At 39.2% G+C, this 27,064-nt stretch overlaps 1 protein-coding gene across 1 annotated transcript; it reads right to left on the bottom strand.

Annotated features, from left to right (window-relative positions):
- Positions 1-915: 915 nt before the first annotated feature.
- Positions 916-22,420, bottom strand: zgc:172271 (uncharacterized protein LOC100000381 homolog). The gene is made up of 17 exons (XM_036526288.1): positions 22,402-22,420; positions 21,527-21,690; positions 19,008-19,107; positions 16,769-16,945; positions 16,205-16,367; positions 15,242-15,306; positions 14,496-14,653; positions 14,204-14,390; positions 7,064-7,212; positions 6,049-6,139; positions 4,901-4,960; positions 4,588-4,770; positions 3,984-4,131; positions 3,566-3,648; positions 3,237-3,421; positions 2,676-2,859; positions 916-980 (listed from the first exon to the last, which is right to left on the bottom strand). Exons 1-17 carry the CDS (start codon positions 22,418-22,420, stop codon positions 937-939), a joined length of 2,160 nt encoding a protein of 719 aa, XP_036382181.1. The 3' UTR covers positions 916-936.
- Between the last annotated feature and the right edge of the window lie 4,644 nt (positions 22,421-27,064).

The following is a 27,064-nucleotide window of genomic DNA, read 5'->3' as shown; positions in this document are numbered from 1 at the left end:
CAAATCATTCTGAGTGTGATATTTTTTATGGTATGTATTCTGCGGTTACAGGTGGTTTTCGTTGCCCCAGAGGAGCTTCACTTCAGTTGGGGTGGCATTGCACCACAAAGCCTAAGCATACCAACGAGGTGGAATTTCACATCTAGCAGTGTCAACGCTGTTCAAAAATAAAGAAATAAACATTTGTCATCAATACAAAAAAAATCATAAAGTGTTTTTTTCATTCAACATTAAATACTTAACATATTTTGTTATCATCAGCAGCAGGCAGATTGCAGTGAGAGGACAGAATTAAATTCAGGAGAGAGAATATGTAAGAGCATGAAACAACTGCCCCATATCATGCAGGGAATATTCTAAAAAGGTCCATGGAGCTACACTGTTACATAGTCATCAAATTTTAACCATTTTCAATACATTTTCAGTACATTTTCAATCTTTAGCAGCAGAGTTTTTGCATTGGTAAACAGGGCTTGCTTTCATGGAGGTCTGGGATTTTAAGTTCTTCTGTGCTATTGTGTTTAGCATATTTTATATACTATTAACATTTTACGAAAAGCAATTTTATTTGAATAAGCATTAAATAAGCATTTAGCAATTTTGTTTTGGCTGCCTCACTCAATAACCATCCACATATGTAACATCCTTTGCTCAGAGGTCACCAGAATGAACCATTTTATGTATGCGGGAGGTAGCCATGCAGTTGATCATGGTATGGAAATTCCGTGAATCAGAATTCCAGGAAACTAGCAGTGACTGTGGGCTATCAACCAGAGAATGTGAGGAAATGATATGTGCTGAGTTTCACATAATAGCATACACAACATATTAATAAAGGCTAAGGAGTAGTAATTTTCTATGCATTGGTGATTATGAAGGTTGAACATGTGGCCTTGTGTAAAGGGTATATCTGGTGTTCCCTCTGATGGTGTCTCCTCAGAATATGGTACACACATCCTGAGCACAGAACTCCAGTATGCCTGAAAGAGGAAAAAGACAATGTTTTACCAGGACCTGATCTCATTTGAGTTCAAACAGACTCTTCCACTCGTATCCCATACACTTCAACCTTTGAGTTCAATTTAAAAAATGCAGTTAATATCCTTAGAAGGTAAGTGATGTAACTTTGGAGCAGTATTTACAAAATGCAGAAAAATATACACTGAATCTCTTCATTACTTTTTTAAAAGTCACCTTCAGTGAAATTTAAGGTCTTCATGTAACTGGCAAAAATACTCAGCTGTCAAACTCTAATACATGTTGGGGGGGACTTCCCACAAACCCCATTTTTGAGACAGAAAAGAATGCACAAGGTTAAAATGGTGTATAGGAAAAAAGGAGATGGATGAAAGGGATGACTATCAACTGGGCAATGAGACCACACAACATTGTCTTAAAGCTTTAAGAGAAATTTAATGATTTGAACCTTTTGTACTGACAACAGACAAATGCATTTTATGAGAAAAGCCACATGTAACTGCCGCTGAATGTTACCAAACTCTGTTTCAATCTCTGCTTTAGTTATTTTATTACTTCAAGTGTTCCATACACCCCATATCTCCTATTACATTAGTGATTTTATTATGTTAAACATCTTGTGACTCCTAACGCTAATATGGTGCCAAAATCTGTTTGTCTGTTGTCTGCTAGCTGCAGGTTACTATCAGCTTTGGCTACTAGCTATGACTTCTGCAAATTAAAGTAAAAGAAGAATTAATTATGGATTTTACAGTTTAACCTTTTAACCTTTTTATATTACAGGCCTGAATATAAACAGTTCAGCACGGCTCAGTTGTGTCTTTGCACTTAATACTAATGTAAGGTAAATTTCAGTGTACCTTTAGTTTCAAGGTGATTATTAGCTAATTCACCTGTAGATAATTAATTTGTGGGTAGTGGGTACCTATAACAGCAGACCAGTGGTGAAAATAGATTGAAATTTCATTGTTTTTTTCCATTTCAAACTGCAGTAACACTATCCATGATCTTATGAAACCTATAGATGACAAAATTCATGTGTGAAATATTGCATAAGTCATTTATGGGTGTCAGACACCACCATATATTGCTATAAATACTGAGATGAAACAAATGTTTTGTGTGTAGCTGGTTGTTGTACTTCAACTGATGGATGAAATTGTTTTCAAATAAAAACTTTTCCCTGTTTAAGGTTTACGGTTTACAGTTAAGTTTAAGGTTGCTTTTAAGGTTGCTCCCAACAAGTTAGGACACCTGCAAGGACTCTTACATACCTGTAAAGGTAGGAGTATTTTATGTCTAAAGAATCCCAGTAAATCTATTTTACTTTTAGGATTAAGAGTAGGACCAAACTGATTGTCAGAAGATCAAAGGACCCATTTTGTTCTCTGAGACACTTGATGAATACTTGTTACTTTGTCAAAGGAAACTCATGAAACATCTTCAGAGAATGAGGTAAGGTACACATTATTCTGTGAGCCAATGTCTGGTGAGCCAAACTTTGAAACAGAGCTTAATCGGTTCATATTATGCAGTCTGTATGGCAGGAAAGCACTTTCATATCCTACAAACCTTCTGGTAGTTAATAGAGGAGTGATGTATTAGAAGCAATCAGTGCTTAGATTAGTGAAATTGCATGAAAGGGGTCGTTTTTTTGCTCTGTGTTTGTATAATGCAGAGAGTCCTGGGAGTCCCACCAGAGTGTGTGCAGTTGAAGGTGGCCTCAGCTGTCCTGTAAAAGTCCTCCCCCAGTATGGTACGGTAATCCAAATGGCTTGTGTGGACAAGGCACTGCGTGGCATCTTTGAACAGCAGATCACTCTCACCAAACATGTGGGACTCAAAAAGTTGGAATTCGTCTGGGTGGGCTGTAAGAGTCTCCTGTGGAATACGCCAGGGAAACAAGAGGGTACATACCACATACACACACACATTTCAAGCATTTCCTACTCAATATTCTCTTTCTTCAGTGATTATCAATACTCCCTTCAAAATCAGAAACCCTGGTTTGTCTGCTTACATACAACATCAAAACATCAACCAGATATTATTGTAAAATTTAAAATCATTTCCCTGGATAGATAACTACAACCACAACAGGTATACATTGGCCATAAAACATGATTTATTACGTAGATGACACACTGCAACCAACAAAGTCACCATAAATATCAAAGGAAAATTAACTAAACTGTACATGACGCAGCCAAACAATGTGAGCTATGGTATCAAAAGGGTATCATTTGTGACTCCCTGACCTGTGACTTCATGAGGAAGTCATAGACACGGGCAGTGAGTACAGGGCGGGTCATCACGACATTCGGAGGGATGGTGCCCAGGTGACAGCTCTCCCATTGGGACAGGGGTGCCCGCCGGCCGTCTGCACACAGTAGCTCAAAATCCCAGGGCAGCCAGCCCTCCGCCCAGCCACTAGAGCCCAGACCTGTGGCAGATGATGACAATCAGATATGAATATTGTGAGACAGTTCACTTTCCAACTGTGTATTCTGCTACTGCACAGTGTGTTTGAGTGTGTAATGGTGAGGTGTGGAGTGGGACTTGCACTTTAATGTGTCGTAACACTCACTCTGAATGTTGTCCTCCAAATTATATTGCTCCAGAAATGCAACATCTCCATAGCTCTTACCACTGGGGTCTCCCACCAAACACCTGCACATGAGAACAAGGTGACTTCCTCTCTCAACATTCTATTTCCTCTTCACATTCAACCTCTGTACTATATTAATACTGATCTCAAAACTAAAGGCTGGGATGGCTTAATGTCTACGGCAAAAGACTTGATAGATAGTCACAGGTTTCAATCCTAAGAAGCAGACTACTCATATGGTCTAAACTTGCCATTCCTCCCCAAGAGTATGGCCCTCTTCTGAGCAAAAAAAAAATAGACAAAAAGTTATTTATTATATTCTTCACTGCATGGTAACATGATCATACCACCATTTAGAGATATCTTAGAGAGGCAGCTTTAGATTTTCTGCACTTACCTCAGTGCCCCCATATTGCCATAGTAACGCTCATTATGGTTGTCAGCGCAGCGTTTAGTGCCAGGTTCCACAGTTCCCCCAATACACACCTTACAGAGACCACCTTGAGAGCCTGGCAGGCAGCCTTTCCAGAAAACATCACTGTATACTGCATCATAGAAGAAGAAGACAGTTTTTTTTCTTTGGTACTTTGTTGTAAGTACAGCATGTAATGCACTTTTTTCATAGCCTTTGTGTGCTTTTGTGTGGTTGGATTTGTAAATGAAACTGCTGGGAAATTTAGATGAACCTGAGGGGTTACTGACGTGAGTATCTCCCTAAATTGAATGGCATTTTGAAGTTTTAGTCAATATATCATTTTAGACAAAGTCATTTTTGATTGGTTGCCTTCTGATGTCCAGGCATTCATTTCAGATATCAATGAATTTCCGTCATAACTATGTCCTGCGAGTGGATATATCTTTACCTTACTGTGTTTTTGGCAATGTCATTACAGAGGAATATAATATCATATATTATCTCTATTGGGAATATCACTGGCCAGCCACCATGGTGTTGAATGTATGTCTGTTTTGACTTGTATGTTCCTGGAACACTCCAGTACCTTTGCTTGGGTCAGAGCAGGTGCTGCTGTTATGCTGGGAGCTCAGGTTGTGTGTGGCAGGTAGCAGCCAGCCAGCAGGGCTGTACACATAACCATGGCAGGAGCGTCGACCCGCCAGATTCCCGAAGAATATATTTCTGCTGGAGCGCCTTACCACTGCCACCGCGAGCACAGATGGCAACACTGGAGACAACAGGTGTGCAAAAAATACACAAAGATTCATCAGCAGAGTGGGTATGTCTGCCTATGCTCATGCAAGTCTCACATTTGTTCCCAGAAGAACTGAAAACAAGATTTATCCTCCCTGTCTCACCATCACTCTCAAAATGGGCAGGTCCTTTTTTTCCTCCCTCTGCCGGCATGCATTTCTCCCCTGAAAAAAAAAACACACAGACAAACAACTTGATTTTCAGTTTACAAGTTTCCACTTTTCCATCTCAATGAGTTACCTGTACATTGCTGTGACCTGCTACATTCAAATCATATGTAGAGTGAAATTTATAAATCATTCATTCAAATCATTCTGATTCTGTTGTACAAAATGCATCCATGTCTGACACACTACTTTGTTTAAAATGAGTTTATGAATACATGATACTAATTCAACAGTGTAGTATTATTGTTGTTTGAATTTGATTTGACATTACATGTCAGCCCTTTTCGACCCCTAGAAAGATGAACTTCCACAGTGAAAGAAGAAATGTACACCTGCGGATTTGCAGACTCATTTACAGTGCATGACTTGCAATTTCACATACCTCTTCATATGTAACTCATGATTTTACAACAAAGCTTGTACAAAATGCAATTAGTTAGCATTTTTCAAATCTGGTTGTTAAAGCATTTACAAATGTGGATATTATGAAATAGGGCTATTTGTTATGTACAGTCCTTGTACCAAGCTGGGGCTACTTTCTTGAATTTTTGATGGAAATTGTAGGTAAACATGCATAAAATGATGTGGAAGAAGTGGCTTAGCTGTCAATTGTGAGGCATCAGTGGCAGAACATATTTGGTTCCATTCCACCAGCTGGGGTCCACTTTTCACATATAGCCTAATAGCACCCTCTTGTGGCTCATAAATTGCCTATGCATTGCTCAGGTGACATCGGTGGTGGTTGAACCTATGCTCAGTTTGGCATTTGCCCTCTTGTGGTCCACTGAGCCACTGGATGCAAGTGTATGGAAGGATTGCATTGATTGTGCTTTAGTGCTTTCAGTATAATCAGTGTAGAGGATGTTGTGGTGAGGTGTGCTTAACATGTTTACAGCTGGTGATTCAAAATCAGGGCGAACAAGGGAAAAAAATAAATATTATGCAAACTTTATGTAAAATGTCAAATGAATAAAAATACAAGTAGAAAAATCAAGGAATTCAACAGCAATACTCGAGTACTCTTTCATCATAAGTCTGTTGTAGCTTCACCCTCTCTGTCCACATGTTATAAATTACAGTCTTACCATAGTATTCAGCTACCACTGGAACAAGGCCACACTTCCCAGCAATGAAGACATGCGTGGCATCCAGCGAAGCCGCATCCGCTTCATCTCTCTATGAAAACAGGCATTGAGCATTATTTTGCATTTTTTATACCAGCGGCACTATCTTCAAACATCCTGTCTTTATGAAACTACTCCCTCTGTATTAAATACGTCGTTAAGGCCTTGGAATTCACTGCAAAAAATGTTGCATGAAAACTTCTAGACATACTGCAAGGGGACATACAAGGTATGTCCAGTATACAAGCTAAACAAATACACTAGTAGTTATTGAGAGCCATTTATTTGCAATTTAGGCAAACCATCAGTTTTGAGCCATCATGATGGGCCGCAAAAAATAATGGACTAATTATATGAATGATAAAATGATAATTTATGTTATGTATATATAATAACTTTCATTTATGTATTGTGTGACATTCATAGCAAAGTGTATTTCAGGAAAAGGCATCCAAAATGGCCATACATTTGAAGGGTTAAAACCTTTTGGGGGAAATGGAAGAACAAAACAGCTTCAGAAGAGTGACCCCCAAATATGAACAATTTGCGTATTTTATATGAATAAACTTGGTCTTTACCTTTAACCTTGACTAATGCAATAAAGGGTGACTGAAATAAATTTCAATTGTTTCACATTAAGTGTGTGAAAATGTTACAGAAACTGTAAGTTGACAATGCCTTATACATTATATAATTGAGATGAACTGGTGCTGTCATGTGCCAAACATTGCATTTGGAAGGTCTAAGACATTTACATTTACATTTATTCATTTGGCAGACGCTTTTATCCAAAGTGACTTACAAGTGAGGCAGAGCACAACACAAGCAAAAAGCCATATAAAGAGTCAACAATATTAGAAGTGCTGCATGACCAACTTTCAGCAGTTGGCCAGGCAAGGACAGGAAGAAAAAGCAGAGGTGCTACATCATTGCTGTGTGTACTTCAGTCCATTTCTGCAGGGTATGAGTGCCTTGCCTTGATCTTTTCGATACAGTTGCTCATAGAGGAGGCCCTCACACATACTAATGGGTCGGACTTGATACTTAGAGCCCACTGTTCACACTTCCTCTGCTCTGCGTGACTGATACAGCACCAGCGGACTACACTGTCCTCCAGGGAGCTGCCTGCATCCAAAAACACAAACACACATGCATAAGCATATGAAAACACACATACATATGTCTGGACCAATCTAGGCTGATTGTCAAAATGTAAGCAATGTGTATCATTTTTCAGAAAAAAAAATCACAAATATTGGGTCCAGTCTAATGCAAGGCCTGCTCCAAGGGAATTATTGATTAAAAGATAGGGCATGACATTATGTGGTTGCAGTTTATGTGTTGTATTGACCCTGTGCTTTCATTGGTTTGGTGGGTAGTGTAAATAGTGTATGAAATTGTTAGTAAGAATAGGGTAGAGAAGAGTAGTAATGCCAGAATCTGCCTTCTTGTCTCTTTCTTGCATATCTCTCTTACCTATCCATTTTACCCTCAATATCAAGGACCATGATGGAAATAAGCCTTTATGACTTTATGGCCTTAAGGCTTTATTGTGTTAGGCTTGATGATTTTTAACATATGTGCGTTGGTGCACACTTTTTAAAAATCATCAAATAAAATGAACCTAAACCTGGAGCACAGCAACATCTGCGTCCACTCTTCCTTGAACCTGCTGCTTTTCCATGATAAATGAAACGAGACAACACAAAATAGCCCTCCACATGAAATCCTCTGCTGGCTGTCTTTATCCAGTTCCACCAACCTTTTTAAAGATGTTTTTGGCAGGTCATCACAAAGTTTGTTTGACTTAATCTACTCTATAGTAACAGGCACTTTTCTAAATGCCCTTAAAACTGCATTAGTAAAACCCCTAAGGAAAAAAAAAACAAACTTGACACCTTGGTTCTCAGAAATTTCAGACAATCCACCCATCTGAAAATAATTACTTTACAAACTAGTTTTATACCTATATAACAGGTTGACCACTTTTGATAGCATAGGTAACTGTGTATCAGAGAAAACAGACATTATTTGAGATGTTCCACAAGGATCTGTTCTTGGTCCTGTTCTTTTTTCCTCTGTGCATGGTTGTACATGCTTCCACTAGGTAAAATGATTTCTCAGGAGGCAAGGGTGTAACCAATAAAGTAATTTATTCTGCCGCTGTCAATGAACCAACACTTAAGTACAAAATGAAAATGCTCTTTTAAAGTATACAAAGACAAATATTAAACAACTCAAAAGTTTCCTGTTGCAGTCTCAGAGTGTGTTCACATAGCTCCATTTGTGGTTTAATGGTTAACTCAGTGGTTCAGGAATCTGGCAAAGTTTACAAAAGCCCAGAAACTGATGGCCAGACAGACAAACAAATAAAATGTTAAAGTGGCATGGGGTTTTTGGCTTTGTCTTTATATACATTCACACTATGATATATGTTTTGACAAAAACCACTTTTACAGTCAAGTTTAATGCTGGCAAAAGCAACAAAAGATACATTAAAGTTTTTTCAGTATACTTATTTTGATGTCATCACTGGGCAGATTACTGAAGACTCAAATTCAATTCTAACAGCAAATATATATCATCCTCTGAGGGATAAATTTCAATTGTTTCAAATGAAATAAATTCCCTTTCATGAATTCCCTGTCTCTTTTAGTTTTTGGCTCCCGCTTGTTTCATAAAATATACCAACATGACCATACAAAACAATATTAGTTAATGTCACTCCCCAAGCATTTCATGTTACCATAATGCTCCTGTTGTGGTTTACAGCAAAAGCGTTGATTATGTCAACCAGTTATAGTGCTTTGGTCCTTGGGAATTTATTTACAGGAGAGCCAAGTTGCTTGTCCACACATCATCAGCAATAGGAGACAGATTCACTGCATTTTCATAGTTTACCCATATAAGGAACAGGGGTTTAGTATAACTGTTCAGAGTCCCTTGCTGGAAACATATCCTAAACCTGGGCTTCATTCTCTGTATTACACTGTCCTGCAGAGGCTCCCAAGTGGATCAACAGGTAAAAGCACTTGATGTTTCAAGCCCTGCTGATGATCACCGGGAGCCCACAGTGGCAAATTGGCTTTGCCCATTGTTTGACAGTGACACCTGCTGGTCATTCAGGTGCCCACAAGTCTGCCTGTGTAGAGTTACGCGTCAAGGACAAGTCTGCCATGAGGACTGTCATGTGTAAAGAAGTGGTGGCGATATCACATGTTTCAGAGGAGAGCACATATTTATTTGCGCAACAAGTTGACAGGTGGGGGCTGCAGCAATGGAGAGTAGCTATGACACAACTGGGCATTCCAAGCTGGGAAAAAGGGGGAAAAGCACTGGGTATTTCAAACTTAAAGAACGATCCTGTAACACATCTCAAACATGCTCAGTGGAGGTGACTGGTGTTCTTTATGACTATGCAATGCAGCAGTGTCCCACATGTGGTAAAGCTGGAAGATAACTATGTGGAACATGCCTGCATCCATATTGTTATGCACTCTGGATAACATGAATCTGACAGGAGCCAAGGTCTCCAGTGTACAGTTCGGGTATTCTGTGGTATTCATTTGGGTGTGATATACTGTTGTGAACCTGTGCTCTGACCCAAGAATGGTCAGAGCTTGCTTGAAGAGCTCACTGAAAAACGGTGCTCCTCTATCTTTTGGTGTCCAGATGAACTATGTAACTAAGGTTTCCTTTTACCAGCTCTAAAATATTGCTCTCTTGAGACCTTCCATGTTATTTACTACTGCTAAACACTGATATATGCAATCCTGATTGCCCAGGGCAAGTAAAAACGACCAGTGACTTGCCTCATTGGGCAAGTAATGATTCAGAGCAAATATAGCATTTCAGTTTGCAAAATTCATATTTTCTGTGTGTCCGCTGTCAGCCAAGTGCATCAGCAGTTGTGTCTGTTCATTGTGAGAAAAAGGAATGAGGCAGGTCATACTGGGTCCTGTGACTAATTATACCTTTACCTGTTGACCAATAACTAGCTATCTGTGACTGCAGAAGCAGATTAAATCAACCACCTAGTGTCATTAGGCTATAAATCATACAAAGTTTTCTTGCAATTCTTTCACAGCTGCTTACAACATCAACCACCTGGTCCCACCTAGCTAGAAAATTCCCCAGTGTTTCTCATCCACATGGTCACAATCAAAAACATTTATGGACTGCATGTGAACACTCCCTCTATTAAGTAGCAAAATAGCAACAAGTGAAAGTTTTAATCAAGCAACCAAACGGCAGTGACATCTAACTATTGCATCACAGGACTCATTTTTGACATTTAGGTCGACTTACTTAAAGAAAGTTACAGGTGTAATGTTAAACCTTATTAGGTTTATAGCTAGCTCCTTATTATGACTTTGTTAGCTCACTGGTTAATATAGTCAGTTAGTTAACCATGTAATAACAATTTATTTTCAATAGCAGAAGATGACTTTCAGCATAACTTTAACTGGCTTGGACTTATGCACAGACATTACTCACTGCTGAAGCCTCCAATGACATACAACTGTGAAATTGGATTTTCCATACTTGGGCATAAATACTTCCATACAGTTACCTGATACAACCTGATACTGATTCTCCTGAATTGCCCGTGTCACACTGCAATAAATTAGTGCCAATGTCAGCTTCAGATCTGTAGCTCTGTGGCTATTTATAATACATAAAATCACTAGCAAACGGACTAAATATGGAAACCTGAGGCTGATGATCAGTGGTGACAGTAAACCATTTTCCAAAGAGGCAATTGGTTGAAGCGTTTTACTCCCCAAACCAGGCTAATTACCTCCCTATGAATCGGTGTATACCTTTTCTCAGCTGCAGACAGTGAGTGCGATACAAATTCTATGGTCCTTTCACTACTATCTCTCATTTCATGTGATAAAATCTCTCAGATACAATATGGCAAAGCTTCTCAGGCTAATCTCACCAGTAATGATCGGGCAAAGTGCTTTAGCAATATGTCAAACTTCTCCAGCTTCTTCGTACTCTGGAAATGATGTTCTCAGTCTTTCATCCATATTCATTTGCTTCCAGCTTTGAAAAACTGATTGTGCAGATCCAGTACTGTTGCCAGGCTGGGCAAAGCCTGTTATAATAATGAATAAATCTGAGAAATGATCTCATCTGTGAGACATCCACAGGCTGTGGAGACTTCACAACAGCCTGGATCTCCTCCTGACTCTTGTGCAGGCCTTGCGCTTCAATAATGTGCCCACAGTAAGTGATACAGAGTTGTAAGAATTCATACTTGTCCTGTATTGCTAGGGGTCCGTACTCCTCTAGCTTCTTCAGGACTGTTCAAAGGTTTTTTCAGGTGCTCTTCATCACTGGGCCCCATGGCAATAATGTCATCTAAATAACACTGCATGCCTGGTACAACTTGTAAAGAGGTGAGATGTTACACCTCTCTTGGTCTCGCTCCACTGGCTCCCTGTAGCTGCCCACATCATGTTCAAGGCCTTGATGCTTGCATACAGAACGACCAACAAAATTGCACCTACCTACCTGAACTCACTGCTGCAAGCCTATGTTCCCTCCTGACCACTACGCTTTGCTACCAAATGGCGTCTGGTGGGCCCTACTTTCTCCACTGTTGTCCCCCGATGGTGGAATGAACTTCCAAACTTCCGAACTTCTGTTCTGACGAGTCCCTCTCTGTCTTCAAAAACATTTGAAGATACAACTCTTTCGCTCTTACCTGAGCACCTGAAACACTACCCCCTAAAGGAATTTCTCATATCTCAAAACTGTTTCCTACTAAACTATTAAAAAAACTTAATGTAATGGTTTAACACACTCGTTATCCCTACCAGCTAGCTTGTACCTTGTCTGGCCAACCATTGAAACCTGGTCATGCAGCGCTTCTAATATTTTTGACTCCTTATGGTTTTTTTGCTTGTGTTGTACTCTACTCACTTTGGATAAAAGTGCTTGCCACATGAATAAATGTAATGTAAATGTAATCCTTGATCTAAAGCATGTTGCTAGGCTGGGGCAGAGGTCACTCCAGAAAAGTCTATTGTACCCATAAGGCCCATTGTGGGTGTTTATTGTCAGGAACACCTTGCTGTCATCCTCTATCTCCATTTGGAGATAGGCCTCAGCTGTAATAGTACCACTTCGATGAAATGTTGCCTACCTGACAGATTGGCCATTTTTTGCTCAGTCTTTGGTAAAGGATATTTTTCTGCTTGTAGCACTGGATTAATGGTGACTTTGAAGTCGATATACAGCCTTACTGCTCCATTCTTTGTTATCAGAAAAACTGGGGTTGCCCATGGACTCCAGTCTGCTTTGGAAAATATTCCATCTGCTTCAGTCCAGCTTGGTTTTCTCTTTTTGATGAATGGTATAGGGGGACTGGCAGTGCTTTGTGGAACCTTGGGGTGGCACCATCCATAAGACCAATATTTCTTTTAATGTGTTGAAGTGTTCTAATGCCATCATTAAATGCAGGTGCAACATCCTTAAGATGTTTTTTAAGATTGTTTTTGCCTCAGTGGACAAATCGATTGTGGGTGATGCATTGCACTACGTGTGGGCTCTTTATGCCTTTCCAGCTGAACTGGAGCTTCCTCATCTTATCACATCCCCAAAGTGGTGCACCCCCATTCCGAAGTCCAACACACCTTCTTAGCCATTGTGCTCAACCATCACAGGCAGCACTCCAAATGATACAGTTTTCTTCTGTGTGTAGGTTTTCAGGATAGAAGACAGGTTCAACTTTGCAATCTTAAAAACTTCATCATTGAAAGAATGACATCACGGAAATAGCTGAGCCAGTTTCTAACACTAACCATCAATAATGTAGACAGTTTTCTTCCTGTTATGAAACTGTTTCTCTTTTGCACTCCATTTTGCCCCTCCTGTGCAGCAAACTCTGAAAATGTGCCCTGTTTTCTGGCATTTCCTGCACACTTCATTCTTTGAATCAGGACTAAGATGAGGGATGACAGCCCGTGCTACAACAATAACACAGATGTGTGCTCCGTGGTCCTTTGCTTGGCCTATGTCATTGATGCCATTTTATCCATATTGCCAACCTTAACTCCATTTGGCTGCTCAAGAACATCTCTGGCTGCTGTTTCCATTGAAACTGCCATCTCCACTGCCTGTTTAAATGTGAGGTCTGCCTCAGTTAACAGCCTCTTCTGAATTCCTTCTTTGAGGATTTTGCATACTAAATGATCACACAATACAACATTTAAGCCTTCCCTGAACTAGCAGTGTTCTAATAACTTTTTCAGCTCAGCAACGTAGGCTGCAATTGATTCTCCCTCATTCTGATTTTGCTTATGGCAGATACATAATTCACAACATTACATGTCCATGAGGCATACTCCATACCTATATAGCATACAGTCAGGATAGTCTGTTTATGCACAGGGAAAAATATATATTCTATGTATGTCCATATCTGCATTTGCAAATATAGCTCTGTCATTCAAAGTATTGATTACAACATGGATGCACCACTTGTGTGCATTATTGCTTGTGTTTAAAGAAAATGATTGAGAACAGTTTTTCTTCAATAACAACATTTTTGCAAAATCATTAATTATGCACAGGAATTTTGCCCTAGCAGCACCTGGTTAGCTCAATTGCCTGTTTGAATCACAAAGGGATGTTGTGGCCTATACTGTCTCATGCATGGTGTGGCTATATCTGTAATTGGTATTGCAATGCTTTAAAATATGCTAAAATGAGCAGCAACTATAGGCTGAGTATGATGACATAGGCTATCTGGACAGAACAGACTGATAATAAATGTTATTTGACATATTGTAGGATTTGCAATGATGTACTGCAGCAGGAAAACTAAGATGAAGAGGCAAAAGATGAATAAGCACAAGATAAGGAAGAATGTGTAAGTGCAGAATATTCCAAGTTTGGCCATTTATTGTCTGGCTATGTGATTTTTTTTCTAAATGCAGTATGTTTAAATGAAAGTAGATAGTACAGAAGTAAAGGTTTATTAGCAGTAAGACCTCAGACTCTTTTTGGTAATACTTTCATCTTCAACATAAGAATATCATATTCCATGTACAGTTTTAGAAATTTGGGGACTGTGTGAGAATTGTGCATTGTGTGACAGTACCTTCATGCCCAAGCCCCTTCAGCAAAGCCACATAGTCCAGCCCCAGCACTTGGCTAATGTCACTGTCGTCTGGAAGTATGGCCAACTTCTCTGTTACATCTCGGAACAGCAGGTCGCTGGCACCATAGGACTGTGACTCAAAGAGCTGGAAGCGCTGCCTCTCCCGGCCTCGGCGCCCAAACATCATCTGAAGCACAGTGAGAGAGAAAAGTAGAGAGCTACACTGGACAAGACTGGCACAGAAAGGCATATACAGACAGATGAAAATACTGACGGGGGGGGTGGCGTGTACCTGGGTTGCTGCCAAAAACTTGCGGGCAATCTTGCGGTAGTTGATGCGTGTTACCACTCCAGCTCCTGGCCCTCTTCCCAGATTACATCTCCTGAATTCACTGAGATTGGCTTGCGAACCATCTGTACAGAGCAGCCTGTAGTCCTCTCTCTCCCACTCTGACAACAAGATCATGCGGGATTTTGAAGGGGGAAGAAGAGAAAATGCAGGGAGAGAAGACACAGAACCACAACAGAAGATGCAGGGCAGAGTATGGTGATTTTTCAATGTTGAAATTAAGCATCAATTATTAGTTTGATTTGAAAATGTGTAGATGTTGTGTGCATCTGTGCACTCAGAGGTTGTGATCCTTCATTCACACGAAGATATATTAAGCTGTGTATATTATACTTGAATGCCATTGGGTAGGTTAATTTGTTCTGTTGAATAAATCAGCAGTAAGTAATAGCATGTTCAAAGAAGTGGAATTAATGGAACTTCAGAGGAATTTGAAAGTAGCAGTTGCATGATCAGGCTGTGACGAGCCAGTTTGAGTGTGTTAAAATTGAGCATCTGCCATTAGAATAGATGAACAAGACATTCAAGTGAAATCCTAATGAAAAAAGTGGGATGACGACTCAAGTGACTTTCATGCACTTGCCTGCTCAATATGTAGTGGTCTTAATGTGACTATTGTGTATTTCTAATATCATCGGTTATAGGCAGAGCATGACACTGGACATTATCAGTTAGTGAAGAATCCTTACCCTCAATACTGTCAAGGGCGATGTTGTCCACAAATGCAACCTCCCCCTTGCCAGTCTTAAGACACCTGATAAGACAAGCAGCAGGGCATGTTTGTTGTGTGCTGCCTCTTTTTGCGATTTGGTTTCTGAGGTGGATTCTTCCTTCAAACCCAGCCATAAATACCATTCATTCAAATAAATTAAAATTTCTGACAATTTATATCTGGAAGGTTGTTACCAGTTGGTGACATCCAACTGGTACCTTTGAATTAACAGCTTCCCCCAGAAGCACCTGTCCCACAGTCAAGCTACACTTGTGTCCTCCTCCTGGCAGGGTTTCCAATGCACCAGTCTCCTTAAATTTCTCGATAATGGTCACTACAGAGAAAACGGGAAGATTTGGCTTTTTGTGAATTCTTTCATGACCTTCTCCCAACTTGTGTAAGTGAATAACTATTCACTTGCACTCTCCAGAGAGTTTTCTGACGTTATGAAAAGAAAAAGAAATCCTCTGTCATGTTCACCACTGTAGGGGCTGTGTGGTTCAGACACAAGGATAAGGCATTGTAAACGTAAACATTTCCTCTGTGTGCCACTTCCTTCTAAACCCCAAGGACTATAGGGAAATTTCTAGTGGCTTCTACAAAGTTCCAGAAGCTTCAATTAAACTTTCAAAACACAGGATATTGTGTACATTTATTTTTGATGGATATTATTTCAAAGATTACTTGTGCATGCATAAATGTGACCTTCATGTTTTCTTGAATAAAATTCATAATTGATTTTGCTCTGTGCAATAAAATATAATCTTTTAAATAATGTACCAGAAAAATATTATCCAATCCATCCACTACCATATCCACACTTTCTGTATTATGTAATATTTTGTCCCTACTTATGAATAAATATGGAGGACATGTTTATGCGATTGCCAGTACAAGTGTGCTTTAGAATGTCTGCAGAGGTCAGTGGCCCACTCCTGACCTGAGAGCCCCCTGACTGTGGTAGAAGGGCTCGTTGTGGGAGGTCTCACAGTGAAAGTTACGGTGGCGTATGTAGGACTTCTGGCCCTGGCACAGAGCACACAGGCTTGGTGCTGTGGCTGCAGCTCCTGGAATACAGCTGGCACTGAAAAAGGCACCAACCGCTGACAGAGAAGGAAGGGAAATACATTTAGTGGCACACTCCTGACAAACAATCTTACAGCTGGCATAAGAACAGGACTAGCTCCCAATTTACCCATGCAACCCAGTACAATTTACATTTTGCTCTGCAATTTTATATCTTGTATTACAGCAGATTTTACCTTCTGAATTACCTATTTACCTCATAAAGTGAATTATGCTTGAATTATTTGTTACATATCTATATATGCTGGTGGCAATAAACTCAAAGCAGCTGAAGGGAAGCATGGCTTTTGAGTTCTATTCCATTCATCTGCACCATTATGGCTATGAAACCTCAATCTTATTCTGAATTTTTTGGAATCAAACACCTGCTGTCACTTACTTAGCACCATGCCCCCTTGCATACCTCTCCTGCACTTACCCTGGCTGAGTGGCTCCTCCTCCGCCCAGGGCAGGTAGTTGCGAGAGAGCAGGAAACCGAGAGGCAGACTCCAGCCTGCAGTCCATCGGGCCCCACTGTGACAGGTGCGTCGGCCTTGCAACGAGCGCAGATCCAGACTGCTGTTCCTCACAACAGCCACTGCCAGCACACAGCCTCCTGTGAAAAGATGTTTATTCTGACCATTTGATTCTCCCTTCATAGTAAATTGAGCGGAATAATTTCTCAGTTCAAAATCATTCAAATCAATCCACTGGCTAGCTAGCTAAGATGAAAGAGTTCTGCAAATCTTTAAGAGGCATTCGAACGCCCATTCCCATCACATAACCTGATTCTAACGTCCAATGTCATTACCGGCTGAACTAAAGGCAATTTGCCCCTAGCCACGTTAGGGACGTTACTAGCAATTGAAATGATCTAGGGCAGGGACATTTATAGCTGTTGAAAAGATTCAGGGCTAAGTCAAGTTTGCCTGGGGCTTGTCTTTTCTTTTTTTTGAAGGGAGATAGGCATCGGTAGGTTGGGGAGGTTATACCTACCTTAATAATAATTAAATATTATCATACCTTCGGACACTGCAAGTCAAGTTCTGCTCTGTTACACAGTCTGTTGTTTTGCTATAAACACGCCCTTTTTCAGGGCGAAAATATTCGGGGCTAGGCTTTAAATATTCGGGGCTATAGCCCTGAATGATCGGACCTAACGACAACACTGCCCCTGGCTCCACAGGCAATAACACTAAATAAACACAGTTCTGCCACCATAATGTTACTGGCTTTCTGCATAATGCACAGAACCTATTATTTCCAGCTGTGCAACACAAATGCAACACATTATACTTGTCAAGAGTGTACACATTCCAACACAACACCAACAAAAAACTTCACTTTGGTCTAGCATCACATTATCTCAGTGAATTGTTTATCCCCTGCACTCCACAATGACTACTATGTTCACAAGTTGCTGGTTATCTTCAGGCTCAAAGGACAGAAAAAGAAACAATGGACATAAGAGCATTTGCATACATAACTCCTCTGTAAATTCCCGGGTCTCTGGCACTCTGGAGGTTTAAATCCAAGTAAAATACTTACATTTTCAGTTAATACTACTTTCAATATTTTATTCTATTCTATTGCAATTTATTTTATCACACAGCTTGTATTTTATCACCTGTTTTCATTGATATCTTCACACCTGAATTTAAAGATGACTAATGGCAGTGAATACCTCATAAAAGCCTTGATCTTGCCATCAGCATTGAAATGTTTAATTTGCTTTTAGTAAAATCAAATCAATCCTTAACTCCTCTTGCGTACCCTCTGACTTGCTGGACACCTGCAACTCGCTTGGATGATGTCACTAGTGTAGCACTTATCCTCCGATTAATATCCTCTTCACTGTAGTTTAGTGTGGGACTTTGGTGCAAAAGAATAGTCACGTTGGCATATGTATGAATCGGGTGATTTCATTTTCCTCACCTGGCAATCCCGTGCAGGTGCAGAGGTTGTGTTGGTGAAACAAGCCAAAAGTAGTACAATTTTGTGATTACACAAATGGTTATGAATATAATTTCAAATAAAGAAATCATGCTTTGCAACAGAAATTCCAATTTGTTTTCCAACCCATTATGTGTATAGTTCAAAGTTAGTTTTACTCAGCTACTACTACACTTTGAACTATACTCAACTATATTGAGTACCTCTCTGTGTTACTGTTTTTTTAAGGTCAGACATATGAAAAAAAAAACTTTATTTTTACTGCTCTGTTGCTTGAAGAGCAAATATGTTATTTTAGCTGATTAAATCTGAAAATAAAGCTTCAACAAATGCAGACAATTCATAATACGATACGCTATTAACAGCTTTAACAAAGGAAAGCATGCATACACGGTCCAGCAAAGGAGCACAACTAGATTAGAGCCTCTGCTCTAATCAAGGGTTGAATTTCTTGTCTCAGAAAATATGTTTGACTTTGATTTTATTCAGCACATAAAAATATCACTGTCCCAGATACTGGTTTTAATTAAATGTTGTTTTTTTCCTCATGAAGGTCTTCTCAACTGCAACCACAGTTGTTTTGATCTCAGCAGACCAACATAACCCACTGAAAACACTACAGCGTTGGTTGCCAAGTTAGCTGTGTCAAAGCATGGGTAACAGAATCTTTACATATAGTTAATGGGTTGAGGTTCATCTCCCTCCTTCTTCCCTTGCGTACTCACCTTCACTGTAGATCTCCTTGGCAACAGCAGTGAGACCAAACTGCTTGACGGCAGTGTACACCTCCCCTGCATTCAGAGTTACGACATCAGCACGGTTTGCCTACGGGAAGATCAGCACACACATTCCCCACACTGCTGTATACTTTCAAATTAAGTATAAGTATGTTAATCTTAGCACATTCTTCCTATAACATATATGCAATATTACACACTTTTAGGTTTATTAATATCATCAGTTATTGGTTTGCTTAGATAATGTGCTAAGCCAGGACAACTTTAATAAAAACTCTTTTACAAATACACATTTGTTTGATATATAATGTTCACGTATAGTGATATGAGTGATATGAGGATAGTGCCACAGTTATTTAACCCTCGACCCTCCTCAGCCAATGAATCCAACTCAGTGCTTGAACCATTGATCTAATCTGCTGCTGGTACATATTCATTAGATATAGTGAGGAATTTAAAAATACAACAAATAATTATGGCTCCATTTTTTCCAAAATAACAAATTAGAGTGGCCTATTTCTTAGCCTTAGACAGCACACAGTGATGAGGCACTCATAACACAGTATCTTCAAAACCATTATCAAATCAAAGGGGGTATAATACCAAGCGAGTTCAGGTTTTCAGTGTACAATGGCAGTATCTTGTGTGATCATTACTGCAAACAAGGCTTATGCTCAGCATATGTAACAACCAATAATGTAATAACCTTCAATGTAATAACTAATTTAATATGTATTTCTTTCATAATGTAATAAAAATGTTATATAAAAAAGGTTTTAAACAACCAGACAAACAAATGGATAATGTAATAACAGCTATTATGTTATCAGATGAATATATTTTTATGAATTATGTTATAACTTCAATTAATAATGTAATAACTTACCAAAATTAGTATATCTGTGCTTGTCTTGTTCATTTAAGTGTCAAATGCACCCACACGCACAAGGACGTATATGCACAAGCAAAAGTACGCAAACACAGACACATACATACAGGTTCACTCCTAATATAAATGTGATGATAAATAATGTGTTCTCTTGAAATGTTTACCACAGAATATTCCATAAAAGGTAACATCTCAATGAAGTTGAAAAAATATGAGTTTAATTTTCTCCCCAGTTATAAGAGGAAACATATTTTCAGTATGAAAATAACAGCATTTTAAACTATATAAATAACATTCTATTAGGATTTAAAAAGCATAGTTAACATTCCAATAGACAACAAATATCAATTTAGAAACATATTTCAAGTTTAAGTACCAATGAAAATGAGATGGAAATTGCATATTAAGTCATTAAAATATTTCCAGCTGTCAGAAGAAAAAATAGGAAAATAGGAAAAAATAGGAAAACCTATACATTTCAAGATCATACAAAAATCTCCAACCTCGCAATGAACACAATGTGTTCAGCTTGTCCAATCCAAATGTAAGTGTCTATAATGTATTGTGAATGTACTTAAACTGAACTCAACTGAAAATGTAATAACTTATTACATTATCCATTCAACCAGTTTATTACATTATCCAGAAATTCTATTGACCATGTTTATTACAAGATAAATGTAAAATGTATTACAATATAAAAAGGTATTACATTATACTGAGTTATTACATCATCAGCTGTTACATAATCACGATTACAAGTGTTTCTCTCTGGGGAATCATTCACTTCTCAGTGGTGCATGTATTTATGAAAGGATATGTATTTATGCAAGCTGATGAAGCATCCAATAACAATACAGAGAGCTCAGGATGTACACTGTTTGGCTTATGTCAGGTAGACAGGGTACCCTGCTTTATCACAGAAGGTGTGTCTCTTTGTATGCAAGCTGATTTGCCCATAACAATGTGCAGATGCCTTTGTGGCAGGTTGCAAAAAACCAACGTCCTGTAGGTGCACCAACACTGCACCAACATCCTGTAGGTGCCTCAATTACAGTATATACCAATCTTGCACAGGGATTGTGATGAGGCTAGCTTGGCTGTTGTGAGTGAAAGGTCAAACCTCACTGAATGTATCATGACTCAGAATATGATCATTTTGACTGCAACTACTGGCATTTACATTTCTGGCCCCAGCATTCCATTGTTTTCTTTTCCTATATCTGACAGCTGTGGCATTTTGCTGTAGTTGTCTTATCTATACATGATGGCTATGATCACATTCAGAAATATCTGAGAACTATTTTATCATAAGTTATCAAGTTGAGTTTTTAAAGTTTGCCTAATTTTTTAGGAAAGAAAATTTATATTAAATAATTGTATTTTAATTTGTACTTTAATTTTATTTGTGAATATAATATCCTGGGGAGCCAAAATCATTGTTGTGATTTTTTAGTTCTAATATACAGTGTCATACTCATGTCATGGTGAGTCTGCTTGGCAGATACTTGGATGCATTGGCTGACTTTTAAAATAATAGATGGCTCAGGCCTAACCCACTTTTCCCCCTTTCTCCTTCTATGAAGTGTTGCTATTTTTCTGGAAGAGGTGGGCTGACCCGAATCTTGTCAATGCAGTCTGTGGTGCTGTAGGCCCGGATGCAGGAGAGCCTGGCAAAGGCTGCCACAGCAGCAGGAGGCAGCACTGCAACCAGGGCCTTGGCAAGCTCTGCACACTTTCTCTGCTCCAGCTCTGACACTGTACACCAGCGGATCTTCTTACCTGCATGCACACATGAATTAGTACACTGTTGTTTTCCAGATTCAGCGTACTTGGACCTGAACAAGGGCATCTGAACAAACAAACATACTAAAAAACATATTTTGGACTTTTCGGCATGTTCTTCATCTTTGTCTTCTTTTTGCATCTACAATCTGTTAATCATCTCAGCCTTGGTATTGTTGCAAGCTAACATGGTCTCTCCGAGATACTTTTAATCACCCATAATAGCAACATGATGAGTGTCTCCTTTGTCACCTAGTCCTGTGCCATCCCAAATTTTTGTTCCCTCCACTAGTAACTGGCTGACCCTACAAATCTTTCAAAACTACACTGTACCATGCCCAAAACCACATCTGCATACCTACAGACTCTCATCTCTTCCTATGCTGGTGCCAACTCCCTACATTCCTGTACTGTCAGCCATGTGTCTGTTCTCAGTGCTTACACATACTGAGACTCTGAGCCTGTGCCACTGGAAGTAACAGCTCATATTATTGACAGAAAGATTATTACTCCAGCCCAGGCATTACGTTTTCCCTATGGCAATGCCTTTCCACGGACGTATCAACCATATACACAACTGTTACAACTACACTTTGGAAAATTCTCGTCGAAATACTCTGTATCCCATTTATGCATGAATAATTTTCTCCATTCAAATAAAGCTTTTTTTAATGAAGAAGTACGGAACTTGAAGCTTGAGTGCCAAACATTGCTTGAACACAGGCATGTTTCCGACTTCATTCAACATCTGCAGTTGGTGATACTGAGACAAGTTCACCGAAAATGCGCAGAGAAAGAAGCATATTTTCTTCTGAATCCCAACTGTGGCTCCCAATGATTCTTAAATTAGATATTTATGCATGTTTTCTGTATTTTAGCAAGTAAAAGCCATGAAAATTCCATATAGGACATTCTGACGTCAAAGTCACAGGTATAGCCAATTCTGCCAAAAGGGAAAATGGAAGGTATTTTTTTGATTCAGAGGTAAGTAGGCTGCAAGAAAAATATATACACGGTGGCAACTTTAAGCGTGGAATGATCGCTGGTGCCACATTGGGCAGTTCCAGTATCTCAGAAACGGCTACCTTCCTGGGCTTTTCACATGCATCAGTGTCTAGGTTTTACAGAGAATGGTGCGACAAACAAAAACACATCCAGTCAGCATCAGTCCTATGGGTGAAAACATACCAATGAGATTGAAGAGGAACGGCAAGGCCACAAACAGGCAAATAACAGCTTGGTACAGCAGTATGCCGAATGGCACCTCAGAAAGCAGAACCTGTCGGTCCTTGTCCCAGATAGGTTATAGCAGCAAGTGACCACACCGGGTTCCACTGCTGTCAGCTAAAAACAAGAAGAAGGGTCTCCGGTGGGCACACGATCACCCACAGTGCACAATGGAGGGGTGGAAAAACATCGCCTGGTCCGACAAGTCCTGGTTCCTGTTGTGTCATGCTCATGGCAGTGTCAGGATTTCACATGAGCAGAATGAGTCCATGAACCTATCCTTCCTGGTGTCAACTGTACAAGCTGGTTGCAGTCAAGTAATGCTGTGGGGAATGTTTTCTGGCACACGTTAGGTCTGAATATTGTTGCTGACCAGGTGCATCCCTTCATGGCTACGGTTTACCCTTCATCACATGGATACTTCCAGCAGGGTAATGCACCATGTCACAAAGCACGTATTGTCTCACGGCAGCGAGTTTACTTCACTTGAATAGCCTGGCCCTGCACATTTCCAAGACTTCAACCCAATAAAGCATCTTTGGGATGAGATGGAATATTTCTGACATCTTTTAGAATCCATGCCCCAAAGAATGCAAGCAATTGTGGAGGCAAAGAGGGGTCTGACCCAGTACTACTTGGGTGTACCTAATAAACAGGCCACTAAGTGTATTTCCTAGCGTGGACTGTCTGGTGGAGTGTTTGGGATATTGGTAAATCAATGGTCAAAATAAGCATGACTTTGAAAGGACTCCAATATCAAAATAATTTTTTAAGCTGTCTAACAATAACATTTGTACACCATGTCATTTACTTAATTCTGTGAGAGTCTGAATCTTAGCCCTGTTTTCTGGAGCAATTCAGGTATGCGGTCCTCTCATTGCCTTACATCTGTTGGCAAATGCACAGGCTACCATCATCTTGCACAGCTTCTCTGCTCTGTACAAAAGCATTCCACCCAAACATATCCACCACCATTTTAGCACACCAATAGTGCACTCCATTACCAAGTGTGTGTGCGTATGTGGTTGTATTCCATCTTCCGCGGTATCTATGGGTTGACCAGCAGTGTCATCAGCTAGGTTTTCAGAACATAATTATTATGTATTAAACAGAATACCACTTAAGAATGTCACTTGAACAAAACATTTAATTTGCACTTCACCAAATCTGTGCATTGGCTGTGAGCAATTCAAAAGCATACATTATGACCACAATACTAAGTTAACAAGATTGGCTGGAGTTACAGTGAGAAAACAGTGTACTATTACACTGTACGCTATATGACCCATTGTTTGCGATGTTTGGCTATACTCAGCATTTGTTATTAGTTTATTACAAGTATCAGTTAGAGCATCCATGTGTAGCATTGAAATAAGTTTTACCAATACACAAATTCTGAATTAAACCTGTAGGAATATTTTAGGCATCTTTATACTTAACACAGTGAAAAGAATGTAAGCTGCAATGGGCTAAAGAAGGCTATCATAGACTTACAAAACCTATCAAGGTTAATATGATTTCTAAGCGACTACTGGTGGGGTCACAAATGCCATCTAGCAACCTGATTTAGCAATAGGTTAAAATGTGACAACGTTTAGGACTGTACTGCAGAATAATTAATAGGCCTATACAGCATATACAGCACAATGCAGGTTGATGCAAATTCTAGCGTGCACTTTTGGTGGTTACATTTGAATCACAGTAAAATCACACCCCATTTAGTAACTTATGTGTATAATGTCAAATATATGTTATTATTATGTAAATTGAATGTAATTAATTTCAGTTCTTAATATCCACAATATGGCATTACCTTTCAAAAGTATATAAGGCATTCAGTTTGCTATTTTTGAATAATACTGAATCAGTTTTATAAATTAACTATCCACATGCCCACATGTCATGCCCATAACCAAAAAAAAATATATATATATGCTGTTATTGTTTGTGATGTTGCAAGGCTCAAGTGCAGAGAATGTCTTCACATGAGTCTTCCAGTTGTCAAATTAACATGCTACAAATTTCATAGCCATTGGATTTCTCTCTCTCTCTCTATTATACTTCTTGCTGTACACAGTTGACATTTTAGGTAATGTATGCTGCTTGAGTTACTATGTGTGCTATAATTTTGTGCACATCCAACACCAGGCTAGATCCATGTGGGCTTGCCCGGTAGGGGCCAGCACCTAATGCTAAATCACAGCCCAAATCGGCATCCACATAAGTGACAATGATATTCAAAAAGCACTCAGAATTAATAAGGATATACTATTTAATTTCCATCACAAAATATTTTTGTAAATTGACTGAATAAAATTTAGAGCATCTTATACCTGGCAATTTGAATTTTTCAAATGTCTAGTATAAACTCACAAACAGAGAGCAGATCTCCTCAGTTTTGAGTACAGATTTGTAGTGATCCAAAACTATTGAGTACTTGGGCACACTCAGTTCAGTATTTTCCTATATTTAAAATTACATTTGCTATTGTTAAAAATGACTTAAATTCAAATGTAGACATTGTAATTGCCATTCTGCAACTAAACTGACTAAACTGCTGTTCTACAAAAAAGCATGGTTATAGTTTAAATAACTGAAACTTCATCATGGAATTGGCTTTGCAGTATATTTTTGCTTGGTAAGAAATAGTCAGAGAACATTAATTCCTACATAGTCACAATATTAGAGGTCTCACAGTACAATTGTTTGGTCACCCTATGAAAATATTACCTATAAAGCTATGTTTTTGTCATCAGTTCCATGTATTTCCTACTCAGTCTCACTTCGATTATTTTTTAAATATATTTCCTTCTCATGTATATTAGCACAAGTTCATATCGGGAATTATGGACAGCATTAATTTGAAAAGCTGTTTCATATAAACAGGCTACAGTACCGAAATGTTTGCCAATTTAAGGAATGGAAACAAAACTTGTTTTTTGTCCAATGGCATTCCAATAGGACAGACTAACAGGCAGTGGAAAAACTTACCCAAACAATTATACCAGCATGTGAAGATGATTATAGTAATGAGCGCGGTCCTCATGGTTTCCTCCGACAATAAAACACGCCTTCGAGACAGTGGCGAGTGGCTTCAAGAGTATACAACGCAATCAACCGCTTGCTTGATTTTGGTATTTAGTTCAGTCACCAAATCCGTGCTGCTTTTTGACGTACTGCTGTGTTCACTCAGAGCTAGGACAGGGAAGAAAAGTTTTCGAAGTGAGGAGAATCATGAGAGTGTGTGCGCATATGGAAAAAATTTCCCCACATCTGTTACGGAGAGGATTCCCCTCCCGACAGTTAAACTACTATGCAATGTGAGACGGATTCAGTGGAAGACCTCAAGTTGTTGCTCCTGTCATTGCCTGTCATTATTGCTGCTAAACAAGTAACGTTCCTTGCAAATGACATCCTTAATTCGGCCATGTGTGTTTTATAATGTATTTGCTTTCAGTTATAATAAGTTCAATTATGTATCTGGCAGCATGAATTATTTTAAAGGATGACGGTGTTTTAATGGATACTGCAGCAAGTTTTAATACATGAGAGCTCGGTGGCAAATGGCTATGGCATCAGGCTTTTATTAAACGTAGCAGGTAAGCTTTTCACCCAGATAATGTCAGATTCACTAATCATGCGTTTGAAAGTTGTACTTCTAGCATGCATACATCATTCATCAATTTATTCTTACCTGGAATTTGTTGTTATGTACAAATGAATTTCACATCTGCTCCAGGCTACTCGTACCACATAGTACGTAAACACACATGTCTGTGTAAACGACGGGTGTTTTTTTTGCCATTCGGCAAGAAGAATACAAGAAACAATACAAATATCAAAGAGTAGAAGTATCAGATTTATATGTGAACAAAATGACCATTTGCAGCTGAAATGAACCATAAAATATAGAAACGAATCTAATCCATAGATTTATATTGTGTTTATACTGTCTATACTTTATGTAACAGAGGTTGCGTACCTAGTTGATTCTGCGCCTGTATGTCAACAGTGAACTCAAGCACTTACAGCAGGGTGCGTTGGGTTAGGGAAACAATCTACAAAACTCGCACACCGTTGTTATCTGGGACTAAAAATGCCACCAAAATAAATAAGGTGCAAGCAGGTGAACTGCCCATGTGCC

Source organism: Megalops cyprinoides, chromosome 4, assembly GCF_013368585.1.
Source record: "Megalops cyprinoides isolate fMegCyp1 chromosome 4, fMegCyp1.pri, whole genome shotgun sequence".
NCBI classification, from domain to species: Eukaryota; Metazoa; Chordata; class Actinopteri; order Elopiformes; family Megalopidae; genus Megalops; species Megalops cyprinoides.
Note: the sequence above shows the minus strand (reverse complement) of the source record. Positions and strands in the feature narration are given on the sequence as shown.